General features: G+C 43.0%; 1 protein-coding gene and 1 long non-coding RNA gene across 3 annotated transcripts in view; one reads left to right on the top strand and one right to left on the bottom strand.

Moving 5' to 3' along the window:
• The window catches only part of SREK1 (splicing regulatory glutamic acid and lysine rich protein 1), a 40,049-nt gene extending 38,467 nt beyond the window's left edge, over positions 1-1,582 (bottom strand). For both annotated transcript variants that reach the window (XR_013925014.1, XM_080372825.1), the window contains exon 1: positions 1,239-1,582. Coding sequence is in view for 1 of the 2 variants with exons in the window: in XM_080372825.1 (XP_080228951.1) it covers positions 1,239-1,399 (161 nt within the window). In the remaining variant the exon portion in view is untranslated. The remainder of the gene's footprint in view (positions 1-1,238) is intronic.
• Positions 1,583-1,843: 261 nt separating this feature from the next.
• On the top strand, positions 1,844-20,170 carry LOC308056909. Its single transcript, XR_013925016.1, has 2 exons — positions 1,844-2,380; positions 12,363-20,170. It is a non-coding gene; the product is annotated as an uncharacterized lncRNA (long non-coding RNA).
• Positions 20,171-20,362: the final 192 nt, after the last annotated feature.

Below are 20,362 nucleotides of genomic sequence, written 5' to 3'. Positions count from 1 at the left end.
AGAGTCTTTAAAACTCAGTAAGGCTGTTTTAAACATATCTCTAAATGAATGGATGCCTATTACATATACTTTTAATTACCTAATAAATCGTATTTGATTTTTCTGAATGGTCATCATTGAAACTTACTCAGATGTAACGCAGTAACAAAAAAAGGATAAATACCAACTTTATTGCTATTTTTTTAAATTAAATTTTATTCATCTGAATGACTTCTTTGTATTAAAATTAAGTATCTGGATGCGAATGACTCCTGCCCCTTTCTGCTATTTCTACTTAATTTTCATGAGAAAAAAGAAAAGATAAATGGTTTGAAAGGAAACGTCTGCCATTCATTTCCTAGTAAAACAGATGCATTAAGAAAAAATTATTCTTCTCCCCTGTTGTGTTGATGGTTTTCTGCTTGGGGAAAAAAAATACTGTTATTTTGCAAACCTCAGTATCTCCCATGTGAGTGCACCGTGCAGCTGACATAATGAGACGGGCTACGGTTTAGAGAAACGTGTCACGTCCGTTACTAACTCTCATTTACTGCACACGTCTTATCAAGGGCATTTCTGAGCACAAGGCAGGGCAGGTGCCGTCCCTCTGTAAAAAGCTATTTTGGCTTCTCTTCGCGCGGGCCCTTCCCGGAGAACAGCGCCCTTCGAGCGGGGGAGGGGGGGAAGCTGGTCCCGCCGGCACGCAGCGCCCTGGCAGCCAGCCGGGCGGGGGCGGGGGCCGGGCCTGGGGCTCTCTAGCCCAGCACACACGCACCCCCCAGCTCGGTCCGAGCGAAGAGAAAGGCGGGCATCAGAAAGAGGGTTTGCAGGAAAAAGGGGGGGGGGGGGGGGGGGCGGGGGCGATCCGCGCCGGGGGAGCGCTCCGGGGCAGCCTAGCCGCACGCTTCTCGCCAGGCCTCTGGCGGTGGCTCAGTGCCCGCAGCCTACAGCGGGCGGCCGCAACCCCGGCCGCCGCCACGAGAACACTAAAACCCGCCGCTCCGGAGATATCGCGGCTGCCTCCCCCCTCCGAGCTGCGGCCGCCATCTTAAGTGCGGGTGAAGCTCCTTTCCCGGCCGCTCCTGCCTCACAAAGGGGTGGGACAACGTGAACCGCTCCCCGTGCGGAAGGCTCCGGTGCCCACACTCAAAATGGCACGTAGGGCCTTCTGCCTCGTCCCTCCACCCTCCCGGCCCCTCTAGGCCTCCTCCTCCTCCCAAGTCTCTATCGCTCCAGAGGTCGGCGCAGGCCCCACTTACTCCGGGGGATAGAGGCGCAGCTCCTCGATATCTCCTAGGAAGCCGAAGAGAGTCCGCATCTGCTCGCTGGTCACTGCCGAGGACAGGTTCGTGACCTGGATGACAGACGTGGGGCCCAAGGGGAAGCCCAGCGGCACCCCGATCCCTCCGCTGTTCATCATGGCGGAGCCTGCTCGAGCGCTCCGCTCCCGGCAGTGCCACACACAGCCGGAGAGGCGGGCCTGACGACAGAGAGAAGCGCGCGGCGCCTGCCAGAGCGTCCTACCGCGCGGGCGCTCTAGGGGCGAACTCCACTGCTCCCTGGAGGAGTCTCTGGGCTGGCCGCCGTTGGGCCGCCGCGGGCTGCGACTCCCGGGAGAGAGGGCGTCCCCGCCCCGTGCAGGCCCGCCTCCGCCGGCCGCGCTCCCGGCTCGGCCGCGAGGGGAAGCGCCCCGCTCCTTGAGGAGCCGGCCGGGCCGCTGTGGCGGGGGCGGGACCAGCGCGGGGCATCGGCCCCGCCTAGAAAAGGGGGCGCGGGGCCGCGCGCGCGGCCAGGCCGTGGAGGGCCGCGTGCCCGCCCTGCCGGGCTGCCGGGGGGGGGTGCCGGGGGCCGGCGGGGGGCGAGCCCTGCGGGGGCAGCGGGCCCGGTGCCCGCCTGTAGTGACGGGGCAGGGCAGGGGGCAGGCCCGGGCGCCGCAGGCAGGCCCCGCCGCGGGGACGGCGGCGGCGGCGGTCGGTCGGGGGGCGCCACCGCGCGCGGGGCGGGGCGGCCCGCGCCCCTCGAGCCCCGCTTCCCGCTCCCGCAGCTGAGCGGCGGGGGTCGCAGCTGACACCCGAGTGCCAAGGTCCGGGCACATGCCCCCGTGCCGGGGCAGGCTGGGTCCGGTGGCTGGTTCGGCATGCAGTCCGCCGTGTGTTCTGCCTGCAAATCGCGGCACGCCCACCAGAAACGGAAGAGAAAAAATAGATTTCCCGTTTAAGTGCTCTTTTGGTAGCCGAGTTTAATAAGAAGCAGTTTGATTACCCTAGGGAACGGCACCCTGTGTTGAAACAAGAATTGTCTCAAAAATGAGTTCGTTACCCAGTGTGCAGAATCGAAGGCCGAGTCGTTAAGAGCAGGAGACAGGGCCTTCGCTACGAAGCTGTGCAGGCGTGGGCACCAGGTGGGCTGGCACACCTTGGCGGTGTCCACAGGCAGATTTGTACATGACCGCGTGAATATTAATTTAAGTTCCAACCCTCTTAACGTTGACTGGATGGTAATCTACATAATGGTTGTGCAGTCTTACTGATTAACTACACGTGTTCATTGAGGAAGGGTCTCTTTGTGGGCTGGGGTGTTAAGGGTGTGATTTTGGTGTTAATAATGGAGGTAGTTTGCCTGAGGACACATCTTTGGCTTCTTGTCCAACAAGCATCAGAAATATCTTGATTGCAAGAGTCTTCTGTTGCCAGCCTTCCAGCATGTAATTGTCCTTCCAAGTTGCCTCATCCTAAGCAGCAATTCCTTCAGTTAATCATCTGTGATAGCTCTTTGCATGGGACACCCTGAGTCAAAATAATGCGTGCATTCTGTTTCTCAGAAATATGTGCAGATTGTTCAACAAAACCACATGTCCATGTATTCTGGTTACGAAATTTGATAGCAGAAAAGGACTGTAGTAGGCTAAGTTGTGAACGGTTTTGTTATAACTTGACTGGGAATCTCCTGATCAAATTGATTGTACCTGGAGTTACAGTTCAAGTTCTTTTTAAATTGACTGGAGAAAACGAGACTGAGCACTATGCATGTGGATGATCACTGTTAAGGATCTAACTGCAGTCTTTCTTAGATGGTAAAGAACTCCATATCTTGGCACTGAAAGATTGAACGTTTCAGACATTAATATTTCAGTTTTTAAGACTTTCCATACCCCAAACCTGAACTGAGAAAGGACTGGCTTATCTGCTATCTGGGCTGAAAAAGATTGCAAATTTGTGATACTTCCCTGAGCAAGTAGGTCAGTTGTTATGGAATCTCCATAGATAAGTCTGGATAGTGCTTCTTTCATTAGTGCTTAATATGTTACAGAATTTTAAGTATTCCAAGCAATTGTCAGAGATTAATTTAAAACGCCTATGCGTGTGTTTCAGGTACTGCTTATTTCAAAATTATAATCAATGCACTCTTATTCTTTTTCAAAATTTAATCCATGTTCCAAAAGTACAAGATTTAAGATCAACCTTAAATCCTTTCAGCAATCGTGGTAGCTTTTAGTTAGCCTAACTTCAGAGAAGTTTAACTGCAGAATTCAAGACCTTTTGTTATATATTGTGCAACATTAAACTCTGGTAAAATTATTCTATTTATAAGAACTTACGTAAGGTTTTCCTGTGTTTTGACTAGTACATCTCATCCAAAGACAGATAGCAGAGATGCAGAAGTTGTTACTGCTTTGAATATTCTTCTCCTTTCTTTTTGCATCTCTCAGTGGAGGTTACCAGAAAAATGAGCTCTAGAATTTGAAATACAGAAGTTCTGTAATGTCACAACTGACTGGGATATCCTCCTACAGGTAAAGCCTTTAATAGTACATATGATATTCCGAACTACTGGTCTGCAGAAGAATGGCTGCAGAAGCGTGGCCTTAGAATCTCTGAAGATCTGCACAGTCCTGGCCTGGTATTAGAACAGGCCTGTAATCAGAATTGTACTGAAGCTGCTGTGCTGAAGTTAACAAGAAAGGTAGCCCTGAGCTATTCTTGAGTCCTGAGACCAAGTAATTATGTTGTGCCAACAGGCCGTGGCTGTAACAAGCTACAGCTGCTGGGAAAGCAGGTGCAGGGCCAAGAAAGATGGGGACCAGTATGGGAAAATAGGGAGTAACAAACTACAAGGCTGCAGCACAGCAACACAATTAGCTACATGGATAGAATGCTTATTTTAGTCATGATCATTAGGGGTGTGAGAACCGCGCGCGTTTAGAGACCACTAACCAATTATATTTCTGCTTTACGAATATGCATGTGTATCGGTTCTATACAAGTAGTGTTAGAAACTGATAAAGTTGAGCAAGATGCATAACTCATATTGAGCGTCTTCTTGACTCCGGCGAACCGTTCTTCCAACACTGGTCTGCTTCCCAAACACAAAACAGAAGCAAAACACTGTTTAAATTGAGTAATTCTCAGTCCCTGCAACAGTACAAAACTCACTTGGAAAGTAATCCGAATAAATAAATAAACTTGGATATCAGAAGAATAGCAACAAAATGCACAAAATGCTGAAAGCCTTGGTTCACACTAGCTGCCATTAAAATGCCAGAAGCAAACAATGACTCTATTTTAGCTGAACTGTTCAAAATTTAAAACTATGTATGAGCCACTCCCTCTCCTATAATAAAAAACAGAGCTATTGGGGAAAAAAAAAAGTTAAATAGAATGGGTAGACATGCAGAAAAGGGAATTGATGAACAAGTGACCAAACATTATCTTCATTCTAATCAATGTTTAACAGAACTCCATTAACATCTTACAGGTTGCTGTAGGCCAAAAGAAATACTTAGCTTTGACCAAGGTGGATTAAAACATGTAGGAGGTTCTTTCCAATTTTGCTCACCTGTTTTTAAACTTTACAGTAACTGTATCAGTGCACTTACATTCAGTAAATACTTTCATTGTACCTTTACCTTGCTTGTATGACAATGATGTCACATTAACTAGCAAAGACCAAGGCATTCCATAGCTGCAGTGCAGAAAACCTTCAGCTTCTCTCAGCTGGGTATCTCAACATCAGTCTCCTGAAAGTCCACACAAGAGATTTTGACTGAGCTCCAGACCTGGTGCTCTAACCATGATTTCAGAAAGATTTGCAGTTGCAGAGTTATCCAGAGTTGATTGGGTGCTTGGGAGAACAGCTCTACAGTCATTGCATTAAATTCTCAAAAATATGCATTAACACCTTTCTGGAAGAGGAGAATTACTACTTAAAAAACTGTATTCTTAATGTGTAAAAAGATGGAAACTGTACTTGGAAGATAGCTGATTTATCAGCACCCATTGTGTAGTCAAAATTATTTTCATTTCTCTCAAAGTTGCTCCAGAAATCAGGCAGTCATGGAACTTTGCAATTCATAGGGGTCCCCTGGTGAGCACAGTTTTCAGATACTGTGAAGGCAAATGATAAACTATCCATCCATCAATAATATGTGTTCGTGAGGGCAAATAAGCAAACCTTTCTGAAAACAAGAAGTGGGGGTTTTGGAGGTACAGGACAAATCTCAGAATACGGAGCATTTGCTTGCCCTTACAACAACGTACTTTTTCTGTTTCATTAATCAGCTGAGTTTCTCCTGTGTTTAGAAAATAAGCCTCCCTTAAAACTGCATTGTTCCCTTTTCTTTTTAGATTCTGAAAAATAACAGCAGTACGTTGCACTTGCAGACATCATGAAACTTAAATTCCATGTTACCTACATAAAGTCTTTAAACAAAAGCAACTATTAACATTTTGTCTAAGACTGTTTCCAGATCTTTCTGCAAGGTTTGAAAAGCATTTACTGGGAAATGTTAATTGCAAATGTCAGTAGCAAAATACTGTCCGTTCAGAAGGAAGTTACAGTAAACCCTGTTTTAGATGATCAGGAGAAAAATATTTTTCCTTAAAAGAAGTCAACTTCAGAGTACACAGTGGGTGGTTTGTCAGAGGTGGACATCAGCGTGATGCTTGCTATGCTTCCAGGGGTGGGGAATAGAAATCAAATGAGGTAAGGTAAAAGCAGGGCACACCTATCTGATAGAAAATCAAATATTTCTAAGTTTTAAGAAATTTGTGAAAAGAAAAAAATAACTTCAGATTCAGCTACTCCTTGGGCAGTGGTAAAACTTGCCTCTGAAAATCCCAAGCCCCTGAGACCAGTGAGAAATTCTGAAGCAAGGATTGGTAGAGGATAATCAGGTTAAACAAAATGTACACACACAGGTCCATGGGACTTATGGGATGCTCCTGAGTGTTGAGGAATCTAGCCACTGTGAGACCATCATTAGCTATCTTTGAAAGGTTGTAGTGTTTGAAGGAGGTGAGTATCACCCCTAGATTCCAGATGGGCCAGAAGGAGCATCTGTAAAACTACAGGCCAGTCAGCCTCACCACAATCCCAGGGAAAGTGACAGCACATGTCATCCTGGAAGCTGTTTTTAAACATTTTAAGGACAAGAAGCTGATTAGGAGCTGTGGGTGTGGATTTGTTAGTTAGATAGAGATATAGTTAGATAGAGAAAGTTATGCCTGAGCACCTGATGGCCTTCTGCAATGAAATGACTGGCTCCACGAACAAGGGAAAGAGCAGCTAAATAGCGTTTATTTTGGCTTTAGCATGGCTTTTGTGAGTGTGTACCGTAACATCCTCATAGACCAACTGATGAAGTACAGGTTAGATGAGTGGGCAATCAGGTGCATTGGAAGCTGGTTGAACTGCCCTGCTGAAAGGGCCGGAATCAGTGGCACAAAATCCAGCTGGCAATGAGTCCATAGTACCCCAGGGTCAGTATCGGGTCCAGTTCTGTTACATTGTCATTATATTTTCATTAGTGACCTGGACAGTGGAATGTTGGGCAACTTCAGCAAGTTTGCAGATGATAAAGAACTCTGAGGACTGGCTGATACCTTAGAGTGTATGTGCTGTGATGCAGAGAGTGACCTCAAAAGACTGGAGAAATGGACTGACAGGCATCTCATACTGTTGGGCAAAGGGAAGTGCAAAGTTCTGCACCTGGGCAGGAATAACACCATGCACAAGTACGTGCTGGAGGCCAACTGCGCTGGAAAGCTGGCTGGCAGAAGAGAACCTGGGGATCTTGTTTAGCAGGTTTAACATGGACAAGCAATGTGCCCTTGCTAGAAGGCGGCCAACAGCCCCCTGAGCTGCACTAGCAAGAGCATCATCAACAGGTTGAGGAAGGTGATCTTTGCCCTCTCTGATCAGCACTGGTGAGGCCACATCTGGAATGCTGTGTCCAGTGCTGGGCTCCCCAGCTCGGGAGTCTTATTATCAATGTGAATAAGTACCAGATGGCAGAGTATAAACAAGACAGCCAGACTCTTCTCGATGGTGTCCAGTGACAGGACAAGAGACAATGGGCACAAATTGAAACACATGAAATTTCATTTAGTCCTAAGAAAAAACCCCTTTGTTTTACTGTGAGGGTGGTTGACTCCTGGAATTGGTTGCCCAGAGAAGTTGTGGAGTCTCTGTTCTTGGCTATGTTCAAAACATGGCTTGAGTAACCTGCTGTAGTTGACCTTGTTTGGGTGGGTTGGAGTTGCACGGGGTGATCTCCAGAGAGCCCTTCCAGCCTCAGGAACTCAGTAATTCTGTGAGAATGAAAGGTGCTTTCCTGAACTGAGTTAATCATTCTTAATTGGTAAAAAGCTTGGAAGAATACTTTTTGTTACCTTTCTGTAATAATGGAGTTATTCTTTAGTAACTGCAGGATGTCTTTGAATGTCCATTACATCACTGCTGCCTTGCTCAGAATATCTGTAGTTAGTGCAGGTCTACGGTTGGTGGAATCATTGTTCTGTGATTATTTTTTATGTATATTACAGTATCTTTGAGCTACTTCACTGATGGTTTCCATAATCATGTATCTTCTTCAAAGGGAAAGTACCTAACAGACTTTCTTCCTGTCATTGCCAAACCTGATGATTAGAGGGAACCAGCAATGCTTTGCTCAGTTACAAATACACTGGACAGGATTGGGTGGAATGTGATTAAAGAGTGAGACTAGCATTACTAATTCAAACAGGAGAACAAGCATGAAAAATGTCTTTGTTTTTCTATTCCTTTTTAATAGAAAGGAACAATGCTTGACTTCTACCAAGATGCAATTAAGAACAAACTGCTTTTCTGCCAGGAAAGCCTAGCTGCCAATTTCTCAGTAAATGCTGTAGCAAACAATGTCTGGAATTGCTCAGTAGATCATATGAATTTTGGCCAACTTTGTATTGGCCAAACAGCACATAGAATATCACATATATTATTACCAACCTAATTACAACTAAGATAGTCTACAAAAAGCTTTGCCTGAGAAACCTTCTATGGGCACATGAAAATCTCAATGAATTCACATCACTGCCAGCAAAATCAGCTAATCTCAGAGGTTTATATCTGTCATACTATTTGTCTGTATCTCAAACTGCTTTTCTCACTTGTCAGAATATTTTTCTCAGTTGCCAGTTATTCCTTATGTGGTGTTGTAACTGTTACTCACCTGACTTGCTCAACAGTCTTAAATGAAGAATGACTGATTGGTACATTGTTCAGGGAAGAACCTCCCATGTGGTGGCAGGATGGCCGTATGGTCCAGTGATACTCTTTTCAGTGGACATCTCTCAGCTGAGTTTGGTTGTCAAATGACTAGATGTTTCAGTGTAGGCTACTTGCATACCAACTCATGCATTAATGCATTTGGAGGATGCTAAGCAACACAGTCTTTGTTCTTTTTTTTTAAGTCAGGCTTTCATAATTCTGCAATTATGTACTGATCTCAAAATAAAAAACCTAGCAGTCTTTAGGGAAAAAAAATGTCCAAAATTCAAATAATCATCGTATAATGCAGTTTGAATTTAGGGAACTTCTGACATCTTTATGAGACTTTGAGAAAAGTGAATGGTACAAATGTTTAAAATACTGCCATCATTTAACCATAATTAGCACCTTTGGTTCTCATCAAAGCATTCAAGTTATGTTCAGTATGCTACTTTTTATTCATTTAAGATGGTGAATTTCTATGTTTAACGTAATTTTTCAGTATATGAGTGATGAAAAGGCATGTGTCGATCTGGTGAAGAGATCCAAATAGAAATAAAGCATTTTTCTTCTGAATGTTCTTTCACATGCAGTACTAGAATGCCACTAAAACCCAGTATATTTGTATAGCTTTTGCTGCATAAGGTTGTTTCCGTACATGATAACTACATGTGCACTACTGTACGATCAAAATTCCAATGTTTTGTATAGATGGGTGATGCAGGAAACAGGAAACAAATGTGTCTTTTCCAACATGACTATTCTTCCTCTTGTGAATTAATCAAAAGGCATAATCTTTAAATGCCAGTCTTCTACTACTACTCACAGTAGACTGCCTGTTCAGGCTGACTGCTGATAATACTCTTATTTTCTCAGGTTTTGCCCAGATCTGTGCTCCAGGTCAGGATATTTTTCTGGTTCTCATAATGGTAGGAATTTTACTCATTGTAGGAATTCATGCAGAGAGGCTTTCCAAGTTCTGCATGTGGCCAAAATCTCAGTTCTGAGAACTGTTTCTCATCAGAGTAGGTGATTAAAATGAAATCTGAAAGCAAGAGTGTATTTTTTGCCTACGTCTACAGTTATTTCAGCACATCTTATTTTGGAATAAAACTGCACATGGAAGGAGGATTTTTGAAATATCTAATACAATTCAGATTCACACCTTAGTTTAACTTGAACTACCTTTCAAATACAAATTGGAAAATGTTAACTTTGTAGCATTTCATAGACTTCATTTAAACTCTGACAAATCCACAGTTCTTCCCAAAAGCTAGAGATTGGTTTCACCCCTTTTCCGTCATCATTCCATTCGGATTTATCAGGTAGCTGCTCTCTTTTTTGTGTATGTCTTAGAATTTGCTTGGGGTTTTTTTAAGACGACTGTTTTTTTAAGACGATCTTATAGAAAACAAACTTAATTCTATGCAGTAATCCCTAATGCACTACATCGGTAATCTCAAAAATTATGTAAAATACATTTACCAAGATCTGTTTTTCACAAAGCATGAGACCAGTTTTATACCCCTACCCAGAAAATTATAAAAATATTTTTGTAGCATAAAATTTCCCTAGTAGTAGTTGTTTTACACAGATGAAACTTGATCTAGAAATCTTAAAATCCTACCTATTGAGATTAAGAGATGTACTCTACATAGTCCATGTAAGCAGCTGAAACCCTTTCAAACTTCCTGCCTCTGGATGGCATTTGTCTGTATAAACTGGCATGGCTAAACTGAAACAGCTGTGAGATTTCTGCATCTGCTTTTTATCTGTATTATAGCAAGCACATGAAAAAAGTTAGGGTTATTGTATTTAGCATAGCAGTATTAGTTGGAAGAGTCATATTAGCAACTATATGAGTGTTTTATAATGAAGTTTCCCTTCTCCCCTTAAAATTGATTAAATCAAAGATGGGATAGTTTTTCTCTGCTTTCATAGAATCATATAGAATGCTTTGGATTGGAAGGGACCATTAAAGGTCATCCAGTTCCAACCTCCCTGCCATGGGCAGGGACACCTTCCACTAGACCAGGTTGTTCAGAGCAGCCTGTTCTTGAACGCTTCCAGGGATGGGGCATCCACAACTTCTCTGGGCAACCTGTTCCAGTGTCTAACCACCCTCATAGTGAAGAATTTCTTCTTTATAACTAACCTAAATCTACCATCTTTTAGTTTAAACCATTACGCCTTGTCCTATCACTACAGGCCCTACTAAAAAGCTGGTCCCCATCTTTCCTATAAGCCCCCTTTAAGTATTGAAAGGCCACAGTAAGGTCTTCCTGGAGCCTTCTCTTCTCTGTGCTGAACCACCCCAACTCTCTCAGCCATTCCTCCTAAGAGAGGTGTTCCATCCCCTGATCATTTTTGTGGCCCTTCTCTGGTCCCACCCCAACAGGTCCACGTCTTTGCTGCACTGTGGACTCCAGAGCTGGACACAGCACTCCAGGTGGAGTCTCACCAGAGCAGAGTAGAGGGGCAGAATCACCTCCCTCGATGCGCTGGCCACGCTTCTTTTGATGCAGCTCAGGATTCAGCTGGCTTTCTGGGCTGCAAGAGCTCATTGTTGGGCCATGCTGAGCTTTTCACCCACTAGTACCCTCAAGTCCTTCTCCTTAGAGTGACTCTCGATCCATTCTCCACCCAGCTTGTATTGATACTGGGGATTGCCCCAACCCACATGCAGGACCTTGCACTTGGCCTTGTTGGACTTCATGAGGTTCCCCTCTCAACCTCTCAAGGTCCCTCTGGATTCATTCAATTTCAATTCTTTTTAAACTTACTCTGAAATAAGACGAGGGACTTAGCTGACAACCAGTAGTGTCTAGATAGTATTTTTATCTTGGAATCTTCAAGTGTATATTAACAAAGGAAGATTATCACCACCATTTGCAGACTGGGAAAAAGCACCAAAGCGGTAAGAAAGAGATCTGAGAACAGATTCTGCATCCAGTTGTCATTTCAGGGCAGCATTTTTTCAGTCACTTATGAAAAATAGTATCTGTTTTCCAGACAACATTGGATTACGGAAGTATTTCTTCTTCAAAAGGGATTTTTAGAAAACTGTATAAAATTTTACATATCAATTTTGTAAGTTTATATTAAACTAAAAATCTATGATACACTTTTAATATCAGTATATATGAATAAGTATGTGGAGGAGAAGGAAATCAAAATGGTAAAATTCAGCTTATTTATTTATTTATTTATTTGTCTGCTAAGAGACCTGCTACTTGCTATTTTTCTGGCAGGACATACTACTGGAACTGTTCAGGTAGGTCCCTGGTATTTCTAGAGAAAAAAACCCATATTTTTTCTATGCTTTGAGGTCCATCCTGCTGTGAGTCACAGCATGTAGCTCTACGTAAAGGGAAGATGTTTTTAAATCTCTAAAATACCTGTCTGAAGAAGATAGTTCATAGGCACTGGATAGAAAATTCATTAATTCACTGGGAAGAGTTTCCACTGCCTTCCTGCCAAAGTTTGTAGAAGCAGGGCAAGCAAATTGAATACATTCAGGACACAAAAGTTTCATTCCTCTAAAGCCAAATAATTTCACATGTAACGGAGAAACTGCAGAAATGGACCTTTCTGTTTTAGTGCCTGACTCTGAGGCACAAACACAACTCCATTCTACCCATTAGATGTGAAATTTTCTTTTCTCATACAGTAGTTGAATTGCCATCATCGTACGTATTGATCTGATAAACTGGAGTTCATAGAGTATCATCTTCAGCTGGATAGTATCACCTGGAACTGATGCTGGGGGGGGGTTACCAGTGTGCTTAATTGTAAATGTTGCAGTATATGTATCCACAACATTGCTGAGCTGTACAACGCTGCATTGTGTACTTTAGCTACTAGTAGACAAGAACCAGTCCAAAACCAAGACGTAAGCCAAGAGTGCTGAAACAGAGCCAGAAGAGAAGGTCATGAGAAGGTTGAGAAGAAGAGGAAGATGATGAAGAAGAGGATGAAGATGGCCCAAATGACCACCAGAGGACCCCCAACCCATTAGACCACATATGCATAGTAAGCGTGTAGATATAAGTAGTTCTTGGAATTGTAATGAGTATGCTAATAATTTCTCAGAAATGTCATTAATATGTATAGATCGGCCATATAAAGACAGTGAAAAAAGTTGGCATGCAAGTTGGGTGGAACTTATCCCCCGCCCATCTGACACCAAAAATAAAGAATGCCTGCTTTCTGAAACTCAAAAATGCGTATTACAGATTTTTCAGTATCAAATTGGCTGTGAGGATGGGATCCTGCTTCTGAGCTCAGACCAAGTATGGGATCAAGGGACAGCTGGCTGGCACTGTAAGGATTTCCTGGGGACACCCCCATCCTGGTTCCACTGGTCTCATGAGCAGAACTTCACTAGTAAGATAAAGGCATTCTTTTGATTTTGAATTTTGATTTGACGTCCTACTTATAAGTCAAGATGCATTCCTGGTGTCGTAAGACATCTCATGGGGTGGTTTAGATGCATCTCTGAATTCAGTAGAGTCTGTGCCTGTGATTGCGTGACACTGGTACCCGAATTAGACTCTCATTTGTGACGTGCACTTGAATTAGACTGTTGTCTGTTTGAGTCGGTGCCTGCGTTTGGGTGAGTGACACAGGTACTTGTATTACAGTCTTGGTCTGAGTCTGTGCCTGCATTCTGTTACTTATCTTGCATTTGTGTTACTTGGCTGTTGTGTTGTTATTTGTGATATCCGTATTTGTGAATCTGGGTTGGACATAATAGTCTAAGATAGAATGGGATCCAACGTGTCTAAGGTAGAGAATGATATAGTAAGGAAAACCCCTTTGGAGTGTATCATACAACAATGGAGAACAACTGCAGGACCACTGGGAGATAGTGCCTGGTGAGTGGACTTGATTAAATATGATAATCAGTGGTGGCCACTTCATAAGTTAAAAAACAGCTGCAGGTAGACAAATAATGGAACTTTAGATTATGATACTTTGTTATAATTGATGTTATTTTTAAGAAGGGAAGGAAAATGGGGCGAGGTGATATACACTGAATATGTTTTTCACCTTACGGAATCATCCTGGGTGGCAGAAAGAGTGTGGAATTAATTTGGCACCAGTGATCCTTTAGTGCGGTCATTAGAGAGGATGAGAAAATTTGTCAGAACGAGAGACCTCCAATGAGGTGTTGTTCATCTTGTGATATATGATGGAGGTGTTTAGAATTGAAAACCAGGGGGAGAAAAGAAAGGGGGGGAGATTCAACATTATGGCGTTTCCCTTCCCAAGTAACCGTCATGCGTGATGGAGCCCGGCTTCCCTGGGGATGGCCGAGAACCTGCCTGTCCATGGGAAGTGGTGAGTGAATTCCTTGTTTTGCTTTGCTTTCACATGTGGCTTTTGCTTTACCTAATAAACTGTATTTATCTCAACCCACGAGTTTTCTTACTTTTTCTTTTCCAGTCCTCTCCCCATCCCGTTGCAGGGGGAGTGAGGAGTGGCTGCGTGGTGCTTACTCGCCAGCTGGGATTAAACCATGACAGTCATTTTTGTAGCCCGGCGAGGGGCACAAAGGGTTTGAGATAACGACAGATTTGAATGGAATGTGCTAGTTTGAATTTTATAGCTGTTACTGTTCTTTTGCTTTAATCATCAGGTTTCTGTGTGGCTTCTGTGCTTGCCATGGGGCTCGCTTGCTGCAGAGGCTTAGCACTCGTTAGTGGCTGCTTTTTGCTTTAGCTGCTTGCTGTACCACTTATCACCTCACTGTGCAGTGCCCGGCAACATTCTGATAACAGCCATGGTGACATGCCTGTGCTGGCAGATGGCCAGGGCATCGCTGCTGTGTCTGTGCTGCTGGACTGGACAGGCTGGAACTCCAGTGTGACAGGAACCACCTGAACCAGTGGAGGACAAGCCTTACCAGAAGCAGTGCCAGTGTAGCGGTGACCCAACCTGAGTTGGCTTTGGTGCCCAGTAACCCCATACAACGCACCACCTCTCCACTTCTGATTGACCACCATCACAGATGGAGCCCAAAATCATTGACTAAATGACATCTGTAGATAGATGTTTTTACAGGGGTGTTCCACAGACCAGGGGAATGACATCTGTGTGTTATATCAAAGGATGGGAATGGTGGTGCTGGTTAATGAGGTTGTATTGGAAAGTGTAGCATGACATAGATGGTATGGAATAAGGGGGGCATGCTGTCCTAGTTTCAGCTGGAATATAATTGATTTTAGGATTTGGTGTGAGAACAGTGATGATGATATAAAGTCAGGGACTTCTCAGTTTCTCGGGCCCTGCCAGCAAGAATGCTGGAGGGGAACAGGAAACTGGGAGGGGACACAGCCAGGACAGCTGGCCTGAACTAGCCAAAGGGATGTTCCATACCATATGACGTCATGCTGAGTATATAGGCTGGGGGAAGATCAGGGAATAATTGAGTTTTTGGTGGATACCAGGGCAATGTATTCAGTAAACAATAGTATTGGAATTGTTGGTGCAACAGGGAAAGCCGAAGAAGCCTTGTTTTTCAAACCAGTATCATCTATAATAGGGAAACAATGGGTACCTCGTCAGGTTTTGTATTTGCCAGGAGCCCCCAGACCTTTACAAGCAACAGCTGAACTTGAGGGTGAAGATGTTAAAATGATGATTCCTGAAGGTAACTATGTCTGTGTGCTAGTACTGTCTTTACAGGAGGATGGAAAAGAGAAAAAAGAGAAAGGGGAGATCCTAACAGAAGTGGAGGATGCAGTGATTCCCTGGTCTGGGCTGGAGAGAGACCAGGCCAAGCCAGGCTAGCCGGGTATTGAGTGTCAAGAAACAAAGCCCAGGTTGAAAAGTGGATCAAGAAGTACCTGGGGTTTCGTATTTCCCAAGGACAACAAGCTCTCAATGTCAGGTGAAAAGAAGCAGTTTGCCAACTCCCAGAACCACAGACTGCTCATGAACTGACACTGTTTCTGGGAATGCTGGAATGGTGCTGATTATGGATGACTGACTATGGGCTATTAGTAAAACCTTTATGTGGACTCTTGAACAGCTCAATGGGATCACATTTGGAGTGGAATGCAGAAGAAAGGGCAGCCTTCGAAGCAGCTAAACAGTCCCTCATGAAGACTCTGGCTCTTGGGCTTCCAGACCTAGAGAAACCTTTTGACTTGTTTGTTTATGAGAGAAAAGCCTTTGCAATGGGGGTATGGATGCAGAGATTGGGCTTCTTCAAGAGGCCTGCGGGATGTTTTTCTAAATAACAGGACAACATGAGCAAAGGCTGGCCTGGATGTTTGAAAGCCATGACTGCCACTGTTCTGATTATCCAGACAGATCAAAAATTTACTTTGGGACAAAGAATCACGGTTTATGTTCAACATGATAGACAGGGGAAATCAGAAAGCAGACAGACCTAGCAGCACAGTCTGCAGAAGAAGAAAGTAATCCATCCTTGATAGTCTTGGTTCCCTTAAAATCTCCACAATGACCCTAAGGGCCACAATAAAAGAAAATAGGTGGGCCATTAATGAAGATAATAGAATTGTTCTTCCACAACCAATAATGACTGAATTGACCTGGAGAAAAGACTTACAGACACACTGGGGAACTGAAAATTTAGTTAAATATTTACCAAGATCAGTTTTGAGTAAAAATGTGTGGAACGTCTTGACGTCAATCACCAAACTATGTGAAATATGCCAAAGAAACAAACCAAAGACAGAAAACTGAATTCAATTTGGAGTTACCAGGCAAGGACATTCTCCTGGGGACTGCTGGTAAATCAATTTTACTGTGCTACCCTGAAAGGAAAATTACAGGCATCCACTGGTTTTAGTGGATACCTTTTCTGGGTGGCCAGAAGCCTTTCCCAGTTGCACCAGTAAAGCTAGGCTAGTAGTTAAAGTATTATTAAAAGAAATTGTTCCTTGATTTGGAGACCCGCAAAGCTTATCATCAGACAGGGGACCACACCATGTTGCAAAAATTGTAGAGCAAGTAACCAAATTTTTAAGAACTACTTGGGAACTTCATGTCCTATACCACCCACAATCGAGTGGAATGGTAGAAAGAATGAATTATACACTACAACTACAACTTGGAAAAATATGTCAAGAAATAGATTTAAATTGGGTTCAGGCCTTACTGAATGCTCTGTTAAGATTTAGAGTACAGCCCAGAGGAAAAATTAAAATAAGCCCCTTTGAAATGATGTATGGGTTCAGGCCTTACTGAATGCTCTGTTAAGAGTTAGAGTACCCAACTGCCAACTTCAGGGAGGGGGCAAGACCTGCCTTTAATAGGGGTGCCCATACCAGTCAATGAACCTCAAATTAACAATCCAAAATATGGCAAAGGACACCCTAAGAAACCATGGTGGCTGAATAACTTTCAAAAGAAAGACAATAGGGAAATACAAGTTACAATGTTGCTAGATGGCCCTTTGTCTATTCGGACCAGGCAATGATTCTGTAAGTGCTAGTGAATTAAAATTTGGGGATGACAAGTGTGGTAATCATACAAATAACAGAAACTACAAAACCTTTATAGATAGCTTCCCCGGGTGTGATAGAACCAGGTAATTTTGGAGACCTACATTAAGCCACGTGGACAGAACAAATTATTTTGGTCTCTCAGTCCCAGCAGGAAGTGGTTGCTACTGGCTATGTGGAGATACAGCTCATAAAACATTATCCCTCAACTGGCAAGGAGCATGTACCCTGGGAGCCTTAGCTCCTAATCTCACAACAGTAGATCCACTATATACCCAAGATAATTGGGTCAGAACCTTTTTCAAATGAATGACAAGAAGCCAAAATGCTATTGCAGACAAACCCACAGCCTTCCATAGCTTTGCTAGATGGTTTCTTCCATGGTTAGCAGTTGAGAACCTAGGTGAACTACAGAAGAAAATAGTGAATAAACCAGCGGTAATAGAAAATATTGAAGACAGGACCATGGATGCAATACAGGCATTAAAGTCAAAGTATCCAGTTTATCAAAGGTGGCTCTACAGAACCGAATGACTCTTGATTTATTGTTAGCCTCACAGGGAGGTGTTTGTACAGTTATTAATACAAGTTGTTATATGTATATGGATCAGAATGGCAGAATTTATACTAATTTACAGAACGTTTGGGAACAAAATAAAATTTTATGTGAAACAAGTAAAGATGACACTGATTGGGGATTCAAAGATATTTGGAACAGACTCATCTCATGGCTACCTAATTTGTCCTGGTTAAAGAATTTGTTCATCCTAATTATTCTAATACTGGGAATCTGCTGTTTCTCTTGTGTTGTGATTCAACGCTGTAATTATATGACAGAATTGTGTTGGAGGTACAGATATAATTGAGTAGTTTAAAATAGAGTAATTGTCAAAGAGATGATAATTTGTTTTATACAAATCATCAAAAGAAAAGGAGGGATTGATACCAGAGGAATTTTACCAGTGTGCTTAACTGTAAATGTTGCAGCTAAGCTATCTACAACATTGCTGAGCTGTACAACACTGCATTGTGTACTTTAGCTACTAGTAGACAAGAACCGGTCTGAAACCAAGACATAAGCCAAGAGTGCTGAAACACAGCCAGAAGAAGAGAAGGTCATGAGAAGGTTGAGAAGAAGAGGAAGATAATGAAGAAGAGGATGAAGATGGCCCAAATGACCACCAGAGGACCCCCAACCCATTAGACTACACATGCATAGTAAGTGTGTAGATATGGTAAGTAGTTCTTGGAATTGTAATGAGTACGCTAATATTTTCTCAGAAATGTCATTAATATGTATAGAACGGCCACAGACAAACAGTGAAATCAGCATGCAATTTGGGTGGAACTTATCCCCTGTGCGTCCAGTGCCAAAAATAAAGAATGCCTGCTTTGTAAAAATGAGTATTAGAGAGTTTTATATCTGATTTTTTGGTATCAGAACTGAAAAAATCAGAACAGTACTGAGTTTTTGGTTTGGAGATACTGTTTTGAAGGATGACAGTCCAGGTGGTGTTGCAGCCAAAGTGACTGCTTTCATTTGCTCTCACATGCTGAATTTCTAAGTATAATTCTTTCGCCTTAAGTTGGAAAAATGATACCAGCTTTGTTCATATCAGTCAACCAAATTCTTCTTACCTGCAACACAGAAAATTATATGAATAATAGTAAGTTGCACACTTAAAAATCTAACCATGTGTCCTGCTGCATGACAAGATGATTTGGTCTGGGCTGGTCACCCTTTGCCAGTACTTCTAGTTCCTAGCCTCCTTCATGGCATCAGAATACAGACTTCCACTGGCAGTAAAAGGATTAGAACCTTTAAAATTGTGAAGTTTGAAAACATACTGGAGTGTAATACAATGCAAATAAACATTGACATTTTATTTATAACTTTTATTTTAAAGTGGCATAAAATAGGCATTATTGCAAAACGAGTTTAGTTCAATGAGTACTAAGACTGAAAATTCTTTTTGGTATCCTAAGATGTCTTAAAATAAAAGCACATGTGGTGGTGCATCTCATCATCTCCCCTGGGCCACTCTACAATCAGGAATCCCCATTAGGCCTTAGCGTCTGTGTAATGAGTTGGGTGTCTAAGCATCCCTTGACAGTACCAGCAACTCTCGCACAGCTGAGGTGGGAAACTGCACTGGCTGTACCAGAAACATTCCTTAGATGAACCAAACCAACACCTGACAGCTTTGGGACATTCCTTATCTGAACCATAACAAGTCTGGGAACACTATCTGAATCCAAGTGGTATGGTACTACCGTTGTTACTGAAAAATCAGTTGAAGAAACTTTCTAAGGCTTGCTCTGAAGTTTATGAAGCAGGTATTCTTTATTACAGTGCTGGGGAGTGGGGGATATCTCCTCTTAACAAGCCCACCTTATCCTTGAATACATGTTCCTTATATTCTGTATAATCATACATATGCATTTCCCCCCCCAAATCCACACCTATTCAATTATTTCCTGGAATTCATTTACATTAGTCCCTTCCTCCTTTGCACATGTGTAGCTTTCATCTGAATTGAGTCGAAGTGCTGCTTTTGTGACCACCAACCCAAATCCATTTCTAGATACTTCTTGACCTGGTCATCTCAGTCTTCTCACAGTGTTTTTTTGGCAAAACCTGGTAGGTTTTCATAAGATTCAATCAGTTCTTTCCTTTCATCCTAGATGTTCCTTTCAAGTTAGATCATAAATCTCATCCATACAATATCAGGTCTTCTTGATCACAATCTAATAATTATACTGATACAAGGACTTCTTGGTCTCAATCTAATAATTATACTAAGGCTTTATATATACTAGGGTTATACATTAAACTGCGTATCACTGGTATCACCATCACTGGAATTTTGAAAAATTTCACTAATTATCAACCTGGATTGGGGCAGTATGGAAAATTACTGATGACTAAAGCCAATCATCTCTAACCCAATAAAGAAGCATTCTAAGTTAGACACTTTGAACTCTTCTGACTGCAGCAGACTGTAAACAGCATCTCCCTCTGAGTAGGATGCCTCTCAGAGCTCGTGAACTCATAAGCCTGCAGTACTGGGGGACTGCTGCTGAAAGCTGATCACATCTCAGATTCATAATTTACTATTGTGATTGTAGTAAATCTTGTTTGACTCACTTTTCAAATAATAAATTGGCAATGATTAAGTGCTGCTAGAGTCCTGTGGTCAACCTTGAACTCTGAACAAACCTTAGATGTTGTTTAGATAGAACCCGTTGACCAAGTCTGAGACTAAGGTTGGATCTAGCCTCACCTAAGCTCTATTAAGAATTTAGAAAGCAAGGGGGTCCACTCAACCTCATCGCTCAATGGGGGGTGGTGTGGGGGTGGTGGTGTGTGTGTCTACCTT

Source organism: Falco punctatus, assembly GCF_963210335.1.
Source record: "Falco punctatus genome assembly, chromosome: Z".
Lineage (NCBI taxonomy): Eukaryota > Metazoa > Chordata > Aves > Falconiformes > Falconidae > Falco > Falco punctatus.
Note: the sequence above shows the minus strand (reverse complement) of the source record. Positions and strands in the feature narration are given on the sequence as shown.